The following is a 17,254-nucleotide window of genomic DNA, read 5'->3' on the forward strand; positions in this document are numbered from 1 at the left end:
ATTTTTAACACTGCAGAAGGCAGGCAGCCTGTGATATCCTTCAGTCGTCTGAAACAAACAGGAACATTTCAAGGACAGTCAAAGATCATCAGGCTTTCAAAAATTTTAAATGCCCTTCTCTTTTCAGGAGTGTCTGAAGGAGGCCACTCAGTTCATAAATTTACATACCAAAGACCTGACTACAACCTCTGCGGGCAATGTGGAGGAAGAATTACTTACTTTCATTTTCTTCTTGAATTTGCATATTAACCATGTCAATGCAGTTCTGGATATCATTCCAGCTTAAATAATCTTGGCCTTGAGATGAAGCCTCTGACTTAATAGACAATAGTGTATCAGCATAACTATAAGAAGATATAAAATGCATAAGTGTATTTCATATATAAGATAAAGTGCCATAAAGAATTAGTCAGATGTATCATCCATCATTTAGTGACTAGTATTTTTTTTTCCAATGACTCAATTTCAGACAAACTCAGCTCTTGGCAGAAATTATACACACATGCAAGTTGCCTGTTCTACACATGCATTTCAGGATCTGAAGAAATGGCCCTGTAATTCAGAGATCTTTTCTTGGTTATATGGCATGATGGCAATACGTACACACACATACAACTTTCTATGTGGTGCAACAGATAAATGTGGGGAAAATTAGTCGGCTTCTTGCTCTAGAAAGCTGTTGTTGCCTTCTTGTAGTAGTATCAGGTAGTAGCATCTCCTGCTACCTCCATGAGGAAGATGATGAACCGTGGGCAAGGGACTAAAAAACAAAAATTATGACCCTTTTCCCACAACTCAAGATCATCCAAGCACAGACTCTGTAGCCTTTGTCTACTCTTCCTAGAAAGCTCACAGGTCAGATGAGCTTCACAGTACTCAACATTTGCACTACTTCATAGTAGCTCAAATTCACATGTATATAAGTTAAATAATTTTCGTATTTCCAAATCAAGCATAGAACTACTACAGTATCTCAGATAAAATACATATCTTTTATTTCCATCAGAAGCCTGAGAAATGAATGCCTGGCAGAAAAAAAAAAACCAGAAGAGATTCATAATTTCCTGATCTGATTTGTCTTTCCAGCATCTAGTAGCCTGTGTTTAAGGGTTTCTGGAGCTGGAGACTGTGTATCACTTTAATTGTTGCAAACAAGCCTACACTCCCTTAATTTACCTGCTCTATTTTAAAATCTTATGTATTATTGAAGAATTAGCCCCACTACGGGTTTTGTGAGATGTCAGCTTTTTAAAAAACAATTAAACTTTATATTTGATAGGGTCCAATATTTACTTTATTAAATTCTCAAAAATCCCCAAACAACTAGAGCTACTAAAATCTAATAACTGATTCTATTAACCTTCTCCACAACATTCACAGTTTTGGAGACCTATGACATATTTCCCCTAAATTCTCTCTTCCAGAAAATGCATTCCAAACAAGTCCATCTCTTCTGATAGAAAGCCATTGGGCAGCATCTCCCTCAATGAAGTTTTTCTATTTCTACTCTATCTCTTCTGGTGCTGTGCAAGTCAAAGCTTCCTGCGATATTCAACATATAGTTGGCAGCACAGGTTAACATAATGGCATAATAAAAATTTATTTAGTTGTCAAGTCCAGCTAATGCCTACCTGTTTCATCTGTGTTCACTGACGGTGTAACATAAAGATTGGGTCAGAAACATCACCAGAAATGCTGCACTTGGGACACTTTGGGGCCATTCCTGCATATTTATAACATTGCTTCTCTTGCTTACAAGCGCTGCCTCACATCAGCAGAGTCAAAGTAGCAGATTAGTTTTGCTCCATTTTATGTCATTCTTCTCTCTCTCACCAAAACACTGGCCTCTTATTCCTAATCTGTCTGCCTTCCTTCTGGCTTTGAGACACCCAGCAAGGGCCACTCTCAGATTCATGTCCCCAGACAACCTAGTGAATATCTTCAGCTTCTGTGGTCCCTTTTGCCTACTAATGCCTTCCAGAAGCATGTGGAGCCTTCTACCACCTGTGTTGAGAGACAGGAACTGGTCCACATTCCCGTGGTCTCCCTTGCATGCTGGGGGCATAGGTCTCTTGTGTTGCCTGATTTTTTATTGATAGACAAGAGAGCAACTGCAGTAACAGCGTGTCTGTGGTAAGTCAGGCAAGTGGCAGGGCAAGCAGCTGGCAGCCAAGTGAAGGCTATGATGTAATGCTGAACATAGGTGCATGCCGCAACACTTTATTCACTCATCTAGCAAGCAGAAAAGGGCTTGGCCATGGCTCAAGAGATCACCTGGACCGTGAGGCATTAAACACTATCTCATTCCAAAGACCATCTTTCGGAATTGCAGAATGGTTAGCGATTAACAGTTTCCAGCTACAGTTGTTTCACCTTTTAGTGTCTGCAAAAATCCTTGTAAGATCTTCATGTTTGCTTTCTGAGGATATTTTCCCTGCAACTCACACAGTTGCGTGGAAAGTCTACAGCCTTCAAGGCTGTGTTATTGCTTATATTTAGATTCAACTAGTACAACAATTGTCACACTCTTCCTTATTAATTTAAACCACAAATGTTTATATTGCAGCTCTTTCAACTTCACAGCCACAACACAGGACAGCCCACCCAAAAAAAAGCCTACTTATTTTGTTCAGAAGTTGCCAAGTCTCATCCAGACAAGACAAAATGAACCTTTACCGTTGCAAGTTTTCCTCTTCCAGATTATTGAAGCCAAGGCATGGGTTTCTGAGATGATTTTTTATCATTAGGATGTCCTTATTTTCCAAGGTCTGGTTTAGCAACACAACAGCTGACAACATTTCTACTGCAATAGATAGTTCATCATGTGCCAGGTAGTTCTGTAGGACAATAATGTACTGCAGTCAGGAAGCTAAATAAGCAGTGTAACAGATTTGAGTTACACACTCTAGATACCATCAAGGAGATGGGCTTGATCTAAGAAGCCTGGAAATTTTCCTGGTCACAGGCATGCCAGACTGACACAACAGTGGTGATGGAGCTCAGTGAGTTTCTATGTTCCATCCAGTCTCCCTCTCCTTCTTTTGCCCCACAATCTCGTCTCTTCTGATCCTACTCATAACAGGAGATTACTTTTCTACACAGTATATAAACCAGTTAGTCCTCATTAAGAGCATGCAACAATTAAAAAAAGTCACTTGATTTGTTGCAACACAAGAGCTCAGCCAGACTGAAGTGTGGCAAGAAACAAACTATGCAATTAAATACTGCCTTTTCAACCAAAGTGATGCATGCAATAGATAACACCATGGCAAGAGAATTATGTCTGATTTTACACAACAACATGCTATGTTTGTGCTCTTTCATGGTCTGGCTACACAACATCAACGAGCAGGTTGTAAGCTTTTCACTCTTACCACAGCATTCTGTTGTTGGAGGTTGAACAGCTCAGTTTGATAGACAGCAGCAGCAAATGAGTGAACAACAGGCAGCTGTGCCTCGGGTTTCATCAGTGCAACCAGTGTTTTACTAGGATCACAGTTACGAATTGCTGTATTGATATTGTCAACCGCTATAAGTTCTAAAGAACAGTAGGGAAAAAAGCTTATTAATTTTCGTATGCTGTTTGCTCTTCATGCCATGTAGATGACAACTAGGTTATTTCAAAGAATATAATTTTCTGTCATAAGAGAAAAAAACATTTTTGTGAAATGATGACTGCTGAATGTTGCAAAAACCGTCTCTGTTCAAAGGTGTTGAGCAAATAATTGACTGGAGGACTTTAAAATTTCTGGAATTCTAGAAATGAGAGACTACTTATTGCACCTCTAACACAAAACAAGGAGCTGACCCCACCCTAGCACAGAGAAAGATCAAACTCCTCCTGGGTGTGCTTGCAGCAAGTACTGCTGTGTCTGTCAGCACCTCAGTTTTGCTTCACCCCAAATGCTCCCTTCCTTCTGCACCACATTTCCTTTCTCACCTCTTCCTTTGGTAGGATCTAACTGAGCTAGCTAAAACAGGCCAGTACCTGAAGCACCAACAGCATTATTAGTATCCATTTCAGGAGGCCTGGTGGAAATCAGCCAAATGTATTAGAGGAGTGGGATTTTCTGCCAGAAAATTAGTAGCTGAACAGATGAAAAACCACATGCTATGGTTTCTAGAACTTCCTCTACATGCCAACACCTGTTTGCTTTTCTGCCAGTGTGGAAGATCAGTCCTTACAGGCACTGCCACCTAGAAATGAATCCCTCTGCTACAGCCCAGATTTTAATTTAAACAGGCAAATAGAAGAATGTGAGGGTACGAGTGTAAACATTTTCAGTACCTAAACAATTTGCCTGTTTTGCTGTTTGCTGGACTGACTTTGTCAGGGGTTTGAAGCCCAGCAGAAAAATGCTGAAAAACACTCCCCACTTGGGCAGCTGCAGAAGAATTACAACATCCCTCAGCTTAGTCACTGGCACCATAACTGCACACCTGGAGGAGCCATCTCTGAAGAAAGCCAGGCCAGGACACACCCAGGAACACATTGTACAAGGCACCACTCTGGTCTGGCAGAAAGGGAAGCAGCCTTGAAGGTTAGAGCACATGTGGCTAGCTGAAGAATAGCAGTTATGCAAATGCCTTTTCCACCAATAAGCCCCACTCCTCTACCTTATCACATGGCTTTTCTGTGTACTGTAACCAAGGGAACATTTTTAGTTACCACTGATTGCCCAAATCTGAGACAAGATTGCTTGTACAGAAGACACCATCCACAGTTCATGTATACAGCAACACTCAGAGCTTATTACACAAAACAAAGTCTTTGAAAACCTTCTGGCCAGGCCCACCTAAAAAAAGCCCCTCACCTCTCGTGTAATTTTCTCTGAAGCATAGTCATATGGGGCCACCTTGTCCCCAAAGACTGTCTCTATTGGCTATTCCTAAAGTTAGAAACCAGGAAAGGCTCTCACAGCTACAGCATGCATTCATGCTTTTTTAAAGAAAAAAGTAAAGAGGAAAGGAGTCAAGGTCCACAAATGGACTAGACTAGTTCTGCAGCCAATAACCAAACTACTGACTTCTAGTTTTGAAACCCAGCATGCAAATTGCAAAGCATATTTTACATTGCTCATAGTCCTATAACAAAAGCCACTATTTTTTTTCTTCTCAAGCCAAACAGAAGAGGTAAGTTACTCTCCAGATTGCTTTTCACACATCACATCTTCTTCCCTTTATCAAGAGGTAACTCTTTCAGAGAAAGTACTCTTCACCATGGCTAATTAATCTGAAACAGGCTAACATTTAAGGTATAAAGCCAAATTTATCTTCTGACTGAATCTGACCTCATAATATAGCCTTTAAGGTGCATCACAGAAGCAGTCAGCCTGGATTTCAAAGCATTGAATACAGTACCAGAGACAAAACAGCCATGCCCAAATGCAGTATGAAATGACAGCAGATCAATTAAAGGTTAACTTCCTAGCAAAGAAGTTTCCAGTCAAAAGCAGCAACACATGCACTGCAAATTTAGATCCCCTTTAACTATATATGTTTTACTTGTGTTGTGTGGCATTCTTAACAGACTAAGAATAGGTTAGATTTAGATAACGTGTGTCTAAAAGTGAGAAAATTTTTTCCCTGCAATGTGAAAAATATTCCTCCGTCTTAATTCTACAAGTATGGTCATTGCTTGCAAATGAGTATTAATACTGCACTAATAAATATTTGTTCAAGCCATCAAGTTTTCAGTTTTTTGCTGCTGTGATTGCCAGTAGCTCAGATCTCATTTATCTCAATAAGAGTACATCCAATGGAGCACAGATTGGTGACTTGGCAATTGTGACACTGAGAAGAAAGATTATGAGTGTAAAATGCAACACATATGGTTTCAGTTTGAGAAACCTTGTTTATGTGCAAGAAATGGTGGACTCAATTATCTTAACATAATTATATGGTGATGGTAAAGAGTATTAAAACAGTTACTCACTAAGCTTGTGAGCCTCAGCTTCCGCATTGGCAACACTAACTTCTTTCTGTATTTCACTTTTGTCGAGCATATTTGGAATGCCTGCTATCTAACAGATCAGAAAAATAAGGTTTGATTATGCTTTTGTTTTATAGGAGATAAGGGATAAGTCTGGCAATGGTACACTGGAATTTGCTTGTACTATCACCTGTGCATCAAATACAAGGCTCAGTAAACACAGCATTAATCTTTTCCTGTGATTTTAATCTTACTTAAATTAATAGATTTTCTCCTTAAAACCCAATTGGCACTTTATTTTAATGTCAATGATTCAATATTACTTTTATTTGTACTCAAGTTATCACTCACTTTGGAAACAAAATATTAGGGGCTGCATGTTATGCCTTAAATTTTCTTCTTATATCTTAGTTAGTAAATACTCAGAAGGATACCATGCTCTTTAGAGCAAATGCAGCTCTTTGGTGTTGATTAATACATCAATTATTCTCAAATCTTTATAAAACTTTTCATAAATGATGCAGAAAGGCAGAGTAAAGACAATTTCTCTCTGGATTAAAACCAGCTAAAAAGTGCAAACTGACATGTAGTACCTGTTCAATTCGATTACCTGCATTTTCTGTTCTTTAGAATCACACAATTGCAATAGGTACCATGAGGAATTTTGCGGCAGAACTTCAAGTAGGCTCAGAGCAGGGCGGTTCAAGCCTGCCATCAGTGCCCCTTCATCTTGCCGATCAATAGCCTCATTCACTTGGACTAAAGCTATGTGAACTGAAAGGAAAACAATGCCTATAAACAGCAAATACAGCTTTCCTGGGGAAAAGAAGTCCATTGCTGTCAGCATCTCACTTTTTGTAAAAGCCAGCTAGGGTGGCAATCTTTATCTAGCAGAGAATTACCTCTTTCACGTCCAATCCTACAAAGGCAGTCTCTGTCTGTGTGAGCCTGGGTGGAAGCAGTTCAACCACAGCTAAGCAAAAGTCTATGAATTAATTTTGGGTCTATATAGAAGAGGGGGTCAAAATTTACAGTATACTGCACACGAAAAGAACGTAAAGAAACAGAGCAGGCAATAAAGGATTTGATTCTGAACTGAGGAATCCTTACAGCGAAAACCACAAACAGAAATTAGCCCCTCCCCCCGCAAAGATTAGTAGAGAAGGAATAGCATGACAAAAACAGTTGTAGACAGATATTAGCCACTTGTGCGTATTTTACAAGTTTCCAAAGAAATATTTTGTTTGTTCAGGTGGACTCTAGTTGCATTCCGCTGGCATCTGAGAGATGACATATTTTGTGCACACTGCCACGAGGATCCAGAATAGCTTACTGTTTATTTTATTGATATTGCCTTGAATCTCAGCTTGTGTCAGCAACTCCTCGTAGACATCTCTCTCTTCATCAGAAATTGTGCCATTCTAAGAAAACAAAATTGTTGCTAGTTCACACAAAACAGTTCTCAGAGAGAAAAGCTATTAGCCAAAGTCATTAAAACTGCATCAGCTGAAGCATTTGCTGAATGTATTTGTAAAGCAATTTGTTGACTAAGTGAACTGAGGAAATTGGCACTTTGTCATAGAGACCATTAGCTCTCATGTAAAAGAACACAGCAAATAATTTCACATTAAATATCTATAGCAGAGGTTATACTTTATACTCAAAGAAGGGTATTATTGTGTTTACAACTTTTTAAGCAGTAGATTTGTTTTTTCTAAAGCAATTAATGGAAGAAAACTAGGTTTTTTTACTATTTAGTCATCTGGTATATTTAGCCTTTGGGCAAAGTTAAGCTGCATCATGCTCATAGCAATCATATTCTTATAAAATTGGCTTTTAGCTTATTTCATTACCATTATTTCTCTTAGTTATCTTAAAAGTGATGGTTTCTTCCCAATTGTAATAATTTTAAAAATTAAGTTAATTTTTAGAGCAATAACAATGCTATAGCACGACAAGAAACATGAAGAAACATGTGTACTAGGAGTACAAATAAAACACCACTACCTTGAGTCTTGCATTTGATTCTTTCTTCCTTTTAGCATCAAAGAGCTCATTCTGATAGTCCTGCGCCAGTTCCTCATCCACGCTGAGCAACATTGCATTTGGATTCCTCAGTGTCACGATGGTTTGCTCGGCTATTCCCTTCTCCACAGCTTCGTTGATTGCTATTACAGCTGCATGCACTAAAATTGAAAGCACAGTCCTAAACTTCAGGAAGCAAAAAAAGTCAAAGCTGTCACTGTTTCTTCTGATTTATTTGAAAGGAGTGTTGGATTTATGTTCAATAATTTACAGATTTGAACATTCCACACCATTTTTCCTCTAGACTGCAGAACCTTGTGTTTACTCAAAGGTGGCACATTGCTGTCTGTTCCATGCTCACCCTTCCCCCAAACAGGGAGGTGCTGGTTTCAGATAGGGCAGAGTTGATTTTCTTCTCAGTGGCTGCTATGGGGCTGTGTTTTGGATTTGTGCTGAACACAGGGTTGATAATACAGAGATGTTTCTGTTATTGCTGAGCAGGGCTTGCACAGAGCCAAGGCCTTTTCTGCTTTTGGTACAGCCACACTGGTGAGGGGACTGGGGGTGCTTGGCAGGCTGGGAGGACACAGAGCCAGGGCAGGTGACCCAAACTGACCAAAGGGCTATTCCAGACCATGTGGCACCAAGCTCAGTATATAAAGTGGGGAGGAGAAGGAAGAGGGGGACATTTGGAGTAATGGAGTGTGTCTTCCCAAGTCACTGTGACATGTGATGGGGCCTGGCTCTCCTGGAGATGGCTGAACACCTGCCTGCTCATGGGAAGCACTGAATTAATTCTTTGGTTTGTTTTGCTTGTGTGTGTGGCCTTTGCATTTCCTATCAAATTGTCTTTTTCTTAGCCCGTGAGTTCTCCAGCTTTTACCTGTCTGATCTTGCTGGTTGGGGAATGAGTGAGGGACCGTGTGGGGCTTGGCTGCTGGCTGAGGTTAAACCATGATATGGTTAATATTTTACTGACTGAAAATAAAACATGATTTATATTTTATCATCAAGTCCTATTTTATTTAGAAGGTAATTACATGTAGGAATTGAAAGTATTTTTGGTAGTTCTTATCTTAAAGCTGTGTGTCTCCATATAAGAGTACTGTCTAAACTGAGTATATCTGAGATATGCTGCACAAGAATAAGAAAACTGAAGCTCCATTAAACTTATCCTCTGGAAAAACACATTTAAGACCCTTCCCCCACAAGCAGAATGCAGCCCTGCACATCACATTTGAGCCTCCCTGAGATGGATCTTTGTACATCAAGATCTCCATGACCCCCTAGGCACATGAGACACCCTGATGTAATGGTCCCTCCTCCTGTCACCTGCAAAGCCACAAAACAGCAGAGTTCAAACAGAGGCAAAAAACATCCAGCAGGCTTTGCAGGGTCCTCAAAACACAGGAAAAAGGGACAAGAGTGCCATAGAACGAACACACCACAGACACTGATCAGCTCAAGTGTTAAGCCTTTCCTTTGAGAAATAAACTTCATCTACTAAACAAATAGTTGGCTCCAAGAATTTAAGAGTCACAAAATCTCATGCTTTTTCACACAGTAAATTTGCATGAGTGTACAAATTCAAAACCACTAATAGCTGAATTAGATGTAGAGTCGTAGCTAACACACCCCTCCCAGTTACTCCCTGAATACATTTGGCCCTAAGATCAGTCTGGACGATGGACTTGCACTACAGCTGCATTTTACATCTGGGCCTTCATGCCACAAAGAGACCCCAGTGCCTGTCTGGTGGCACATTAATCTCAAATATTTTACAGACTGTGTATCTAGGTCATATCCCGAAGGAGGAACATTGCAGCTCCCCATTTATCAGCACAGCAGCTTGCCTAGGATTTCCTTTCATGCCACCAAGGAGATGTGTGAAGGGAAAACACAATGACCATCTTTCCTTACTTTGTCAAAACTTACTTTCTACTTGGCCCTGCATTGTGCTGCTAAAGTGGAGAAAAGCATGCAGTAAAAAGAGGTTATTTGGATTAAGTTTAACTGTAGGTCAAAATATCTGAGTCTAAAAGACTTTAATTTCTCTCACTTTATGAAAGAAAGCAGAGATGCTGCAGATTTGAGGTTTTTGGGAAAAAAGGACTGTACAAATTTAGAGAAGTCAGACAAAAGATCGTATCACTCAACACTCAACAGGGGCAATTGAAGCTATACACCCTCAGAGATGGCAGCTACTGCAACTTGCATAGCTGTTGGTGGATAATCCATGGCTTAGCACTGACTTAGCAGCTAGCATGGTGGAGGAGATACAAGCAGACAAGCACATTGGTTTCATTTGTCACTGAACTTTGTGAAAAGACAATGTTCACATTGAACATGAAGAAAAGGTTTTTCATTGAGAGGGTGGTAATCACTGGAACAGGCTCCCCAGGGAAATGGTCACAGCATCAAACCTGACAGAGTCCAAGGAGCATCCAGACAATGTTCTTAGCTGTATGGTTTAGTTTCAGGTAATCCTGTGCAGATCAGAAACTTGGACTCAATTGTCCATATGGGTCCCTCTCTGCTTGAGGCACTCTGTGGTTCTGTGTACATCCATATCCACTCCAAGGGACTAAGAAAACTGTCCTTAGACACATATATGATCCAAACATCCTCATATAACAAAACACATAGTAAGGGTGTTATCTCTTCTACAGATGTGTAAGAGGCTTCAGTAACCTAAATGGAGCTAGCAAAAAGAGTCAAAAGATACATTCAAGATTAGGAGAGAATCAAACAGATGTTGGTAGATGTGAACCCACATACCAAGAGAAACAATGAGAAGCCTGACTGGACTTGAAAGAGCAGGCTGGAAGCTTGGAATAAGAGAGAGGTTTCCTTGCAGAATAAGCTCTCTGTGAAACCTCAACTTATTCTTCCCATGCTCATTTATACTATTGCTGGCAGCAGAGCAGGAGTCATCAGCAGCTGTTCCACTTTTCCATCTCCTTTTGCATACTCCACTTAGGAAGAAGGATGGTAGACCCCTTCCTTTGGCAGGATCTCCATTATCCAACCTCACTAGTGTGTGAGGGTTCCCATAGCAGATGTTTCCTGTCGTGGGGCAGAGCATGTGATCTACAGCACAATCCTTGCTCAGAGGGACAGAACCGGCATCAGGAAACCCTGCTTTGCTAAGATTGAAAACACTTCACAAGTTTAAGGAATCCCTACACATTATAATAAGGCTTTCAGTGAAGGATCTTCGGGGGATGAAGCTCTTTCATCTTCAGTGGAGGGAGCTCCCTGAAAAAGTGCTTGGTAGTCACTAAATATCTAAAAGCCTGCTTAAAAAACTCCTGCCACTTCAAAAAGCAGCATTTTAAGATCTAGCTTTGGTGAAGCATGCACATATTAAGCGGGTTTCAAAATATACAACACAAACAATGTGAATCAACATCCAGTGTGTTTTAAGTTAGGCTCTGAAAATTTCAGCACACTAAGTAAATATCATGAATCAGCTTGCCACTTTGCAGGGTTGAATAAAGTAACAAAGACAACCCTTCTGTTCCTCAGCTTACTTTTCTGAAAAGACTAGGATCTTAAAATAACTAGAGTTCAAGCGTTGGTTTAAGGGAGTGCACTTGATTTCATATCATTTAAATTCAAGCAATTTTTTTTGGTAACGTATCACTTCATTTCACATAAAAAAAAAGTGATACAGAGAAAAACACCAAGACTTACACATGAGTAGGTATGAGCAGCAGAAAAATTCTGTTTTTGAATGGAAGCTGTTCAAGATAGACTCAAAAGAACCCTAATTGTCCAGCAGGGCCTACCCTCCAGCAGGGTTCTACCACGCAATGGGTCACACACCAGTGGTCAGACAGATTGAGAGCTACCCAGGGAGGCAAGTTCCAAACATACAACACCATATGTGAGAGAGTTCTCTGTCTGGAACAGTGACTTGTCCTCACAGCAATCTGTTTGGGTGTTTTAGGAAAACTGCAAAAGGCAAAAAATAAAAAGAGGAGGCACAGAGAAGGCACCATGTTCCCATGGCTGTCTTCATTGTAATCATAAGGTGCAGAGGCACTCATAGAGGTCAATTCATTATTCTAGAGGAGCGCTACCTACCAGAAAACATTAAACATAAAAAACAAAACCATCAAAATATTGTGAGAAATCTTTGCTTTTGGTAGCACTTCCTATGGGCCAATGGAGATACCAAAAAAACTCAGACCGCAAATTCTGAAGAGGCCTTGTAACAATGAAAACAATGTGTTTGCCTTCCTTTCCAGCTCTTAAGAGGTGGCAAACTAAGTGAATGAGAGCACAGAAAATATGTTGTTAGCATTGTGTCAAAGCATTTGGTAGAGAACAGGAGTCACACTTACAGGCAGCTTCGTCCACTGATAATTCACTGGCCAGAATCCCACCAATTTTACTGAAAGATGGCATCTGTATACCATATTTCTCTAGCTCCTTCCGCATGTTGCTGATTTCTTCCTCTATTCAGACCAGAAAATAAAAAAAAAAAAAGAAAAAATTCCAAAAAAAAAAAAAAAAAAAAAAGGAAATATTGTCAGAACAGAAGCATGACAATTTCACTATGAATAACCATACCTACAAAAATGTTTCTGAAAGTGCTTCTGACCAGGGCTTCTGAGCAGTTTTCCTCCCTGTTTTGAAGGACTCTAAGATATGACAAGTATTCAATGAAAATTCCCTCCCTTCTGTGCAGCCTCCCATCTGTTTAATTTGTAACAGTTTTAACAATGTTGTCAGAGGACAGAGGCCACAATATGTACAATGTTAGCAGATTTTCAGTGTAAAAAACCATCTAACATATGATTAGATAAGTATTTTTTTACCTGTGAAGTCTACTTTTCCCAGAAGGTCCTGGATCTGTGGAGCTAGTCCTAGTTTGAAGAGATATAAACTGCAAAGAAGAAAATTAGGCTTTAAAGTTCTGCATGTGGTTGAGAAGTTTGCTTTCTGTACAAAAGAAAAGCACTTTTATGAAGCTTGTCCTTTAACCCTTGACTTACATGTGGAAATACAGAATAAATTGACACTTCAATTTTCTTTATGCTGTATTTTTAAATCTTACAGAAAGAGAAATCTTTAATTTCCAAGAAGCGTCTCTGAGAGAGGCACTGTCAGTGTATCTCAGGTCAGAGGGGATGTATAAACAAGAAGAAAACCTCAGAAAGATCAGAAAAGAAATACAAAAGCTAGTACTGAGGGGAAATCAAGATCTGAAAGCATTTTAGCACAGCTTATATCTTTGGATCTATGTTCTAGTTTAACTTGCATTAATTACATCCCTGTAATTACTAACAGAAGAAGACATAAATCACTGACACCCTTCTTACTAAGGGTAGAGGAACACAGACCTGTAAGTCCACCTCAAAATATTTATGTCATTAGCTATTTTACTCTTGGAAAATGAAGGAGGTTGATTTAATGTACTATCCAAGAGCTAATACTTTAATTTCAATATAGCATGAAAAATACCTTCACTCATTCCTAGAGCTCTGGGGTGCTATTGGAAATAAAACAGCTGAATACATACATATTTTCTCAGTAGCTTCCAAACACAAGGCATGTATTTATTTACATAGGACTGATGTTTCTATAATTTATCAGTGAAATTCAATAAACAAATGAGTTTAGCAAGAAAGAATAAAAAAAGATAGGTTTTTAAAACCATACTTAAATAACACATTATTCCAAAAGGATTGTTTTTCACCTCTTTTCAAACTTATTTCACCCCAACATCATTCATTGCAAATGTGCTTTGTGTTTTAGGGGTTTTGTTTCTAGAGAAGCATATTTCCCCTTCTGTGTTTTGTTGTAGAGGGGATTTTTTGCTACTAGCAAATTATGGGCTGCCATTTCAAAGCACATATTTTGTAGCTGTTGTACGTATTTAGGAGCACGTGGAATCCTCATTTATCTTCCATGCTGCCACAGCTACTCCTCTGTCCTGCCCCCATCTGGATGAACACAGTAAAGGATCTCAGGTAGGTCAGTCTGCCTTTACAGCTTCTCAAAACCATTGCTGATAACCATTCTTATATTTCAAATCTGTCTAAAATGTAAATTAGCTGTTTCAGGGGGAAAAAAACACATAGACTTTAGAAGACTATAGTTAGGAACTGGGTTCCTCTGTTACCCTGGTCTGCCTTCCACTCTGAGTGAAGAAATATTTTGCTCCAAGTTTGAGACAGGGACACAATCCTGTCTGAAATGCTGGGTGTCATACAAACAGTTATGGAAATCAGCAGTTGATGGTGCTGACTCTTTTTTGGGTCACCACAATAAAAAGGTACAAGAAAAAAAGAGTGCTATGAACATCAAAGAATATTTCTTTTGCTGTTCAGCACTTCCAGAAGGATGTTGAACCATGTGTGGCATTTCCTATATTCTTTTGTTTGGATAAACTTATTAACCACCAGATGGTGCTGAAAATGTTCTTCGAGTCTTGCAGAGAACACAAAGACACTTCCCTGAGTTAACCTATAATTTCACTTGAAACAGCTTGCTTAATGCTTTTGCTGTGTAACTTGAACCTCAGAAAACACACAAAGTCAAAAGCAGGGGTCCCCATGGTTAAGAAAAGTGAATTCACCAGGGGCAAGGGGAAAACAAAGGAGAAAGAGGAGTTCCTAGGTGAAACTCCTTTCAATAGAAAGCATCACACACAGAGAACTGCATCTCATATCAGGCAGATGTTCCCAGGACTTGTTTTATAATTAGCTCATGTATAACATGCTGTGAAAAACAGATATGAAAATAGCATGTTTTTTCTTTTACAGCATGTGTGTTATTCTGCTGCTTCCTAGGAAAACAATGCTGTGAAGCAGTCCAGCTTCTAGAGGGATAGTTTGTGTAGATATAGCACTGATCTTCTCACAAAGATAATTTGAAAACTAAATTTTTCAGAGAAAAAAATATCTCCAAGCACTGCTATTTATGAAGAATCACTCAGCATCTTAATTTAAATGAATCTGTTCTTAACCTCATTTAGTGCAGGAACAAGCACAAGTCTGCTTTCACCAAAAAAATGGTGCAAGAAATTGAATCTATGCCTTTGTATTTTTCAGGTCAGAAGCAGAAGTTCTAGTTCTACCATTCTTTTCTTCCTGGCCTTTAGCCCAGTCAATACTTCAAGTATTGATGCTTCAGTGAGAGAAAAGCAAGAGGTAATTACATTCAACAGGAATATATAAGAAAATGTTTGCTGAGTAGCTCCTTCCTGGCCAGAGCAGTGTAGTATTTGACAGCTCAAGTCATCCCACATGCTTTAAGTGCAATGGTCCTAACTTCAGTCTTGAATCAGGACATACCCTAAAACTATATTTAAACCATCATGCTTAGAGTACCCATTTATCTTCAGGCCTTCTAGCAGCAAAAGATCAGCAAAACAATAAACAGCCAATGACTTTTACTGCAAAATATTATTATTTCAGATGTCAAATATAGGTTTCAGATACAGCTCATCATTCCTCTGGTGCCAATCCACCTGGGAGCACTGATGGCCAAGCAAAGCACACTGTGCTTAATTCTATTCTTTCCCAAACAGCTTGCAATGTAGCTTACGTGACATGCAACATTGAGATTGAAGTTTATTTGAAAGATTAAAGTGAAGGACTTCTGGCATGCGTTTTACCATTTAAGGTATGGAAATAAAGCTCAATCATTGCTTCTTCTACTCTTACATCCTGCACAGGATGCAGGCACAGGGGCCTACAATCTCATGGGAAAGCATAATAAATAAATGCATTCCAGGCCTATTCCCCTTCAGTATGGCATGACACATTTGACATAAAGTCCATTTCTAAAATAATAGCACTAAAAAAAAACCCAAAAACATAAGTACACACGTACAAAGCTGGAGCTTTGTGTTGATATGCATCAAGAAAAAGTAATTTAAAGAGGACAAACTTGGAAGTGAAAGCTGAGACAACACAGACTAATTCTGGTACTGCATAAATCCTGGAGCATGCCAAGATGGAGAAAGGAAAATTTTTACCATAGGTCAATCCACTGTAAACCTCAGTTCAGGATAAGAGGTATTGCCATTGCAATGATAAAACAGACATTAAGAAGATATTTGATGGAGCTGTTGTTTACATAGTATTCAAATCCAGAGTTAATAATGTCCTATATACATGAGAGAGTAAATATTAAAATTAAATGTGTTCTTGCACCTCCTGCAAAACATTTGAGCTGGCCCACAACACAGCTGGGGGGTGGGGGGCACACAGCCCCTGAGTCAGCCTGACCTGGTTTGGTTGTAGCCCCACATATTCTCTTTAGGAAATCACTTCAAGCTTACACAGGACACCTGCTGTCAGAACAGACTGCACTACCAAGTTACAGGCAAGTACCACCCTCAAATAGTCCTGGTGTCAATTCTAGTTAATAGTACACCAAGTACAATAATTTCAAGAGGCAACTCTTGTCAAAGATGGCAAAAATATACTGGGCTGTCAAGCATGAACACTTGACATGTTAAGCAAATACAGTGAACATTAGTGATAAGTCCTGTTTACTGGGAGTGAGTGCACATCCCAGACTGCAAGAGTGGGCACATCATTTCAAGGATTAACTTTAAAGAAGCTTCAATAAAGCATGTATTAAATAGTTTCTGTCTTACAGCCCTGGAGCAGCTGATGTGCCTTTGAACAACATTAGAAACAGAGAAGAAAGTTTAAAGTGCAAGTTAATTCTGTTCTGTGAAAGATTAGTGCCAAAAATATTTAAAGGGAAAGGTCTCTATGTGCAAGAAATTAACTAGAAAAGCCACAGGAGGGTGGAGCTGTCTGCCAACAACACTGCCCCTCACACCAGGGACAGCACAGGGCAGATGTTTTTGTGCTAAACATAAAGAAAATCCTTAAGGCAGAACACAAAAAAACTTTAATCACTACTTTCAGTGGTGTAGTCAAGGCCTCTCTGACTTTACATTAAAAGTCAAGTTGCTCAGAATTTTGAAGTCTTTGAGAATGTGTCATTTTTACATTAATTACCACAGAATACAGTAATTAGTTGCTTCAGTTTTGGCACAGAAATATGTCCGTTCATCATTATTTTCACTCTGATCAGCATGTCTGCTCCGTGGTTTTACTAATGTTTTGTTAAGTTTCTCTTAATTTGTTTGATTTCTGCTGAAGTATGTATTTTGAAATAGTATGTTAATTTTGCAAGGGGGTGTACTATTGAGAGAGGGATGTGTGTGCTAAATTCTGTGGTCCTTAATTTCTATTTTGAAAGTTATTTGTCCAATAGACCTGACAAAGTTCAACTTTCGTCTCCAACTTATAACTAATGAAC

General features: G+C 39.3%; 1 protein-coding gene across 1 annotated transcript in view; it reads right to left on the bottom strand.

Annotated features, from left to right (window-relative positions):
- IQGAP2 (IQ motif containing GTPase activating protein 2) overlaps positions 1 to 17,254 on the bottom strand; it is a 102,206-nt gene that overhangs the window by 39,305 nt on the left and 45,647 nt on the right. The window contains exons 5-11 of the mRNA XM_031062191.1: positions 12,784 to 12,851; positions 12,307 to 12,420; positions 7,940 to 8,118; positions 7,266 to 7,353; positions 3,375 to 3,538; positions 2,677 to 2,837; positions 220 to 344 (exon numbers count right to left, since the gene is read on the bottom strand). Coding sequence (XP_030918051.1) covers positions 220 to 344; positions 2,677 to 2,837; positions 3,375 to 3,538; positions 7,266 to 7,353; positions 7,940 to 8,118; positions 12,307 to 12,420; positions 12,784 to 12,851 — 899 coding nt within the window. The remainder of the gene's footprint in view (positions 1 to 219; positions 345 to 2,676; positions 2,838 to 3,374; positions 3,539 to 7,265; positions 7,354 to 7,939; positions 8,119 to 12,306; positions 12,421 to 12,783; positions 12,852 to 17,254) is intronic.

This window comes from Geospiza fortis, unplaced genomic scaffold, assembly GCF_000277835.1.
Source record: "Geospiza fortis unplaced genomic scaffold, GeoFor_1.0 scaffold201, whole genome shotgun sequence".
NCBI classification, from domain to species: Eukaryota; Metazoa; Chordata; class Aves; order Passeriformes; family Thraupidae; genus Geospiza; species Geospiza fortis.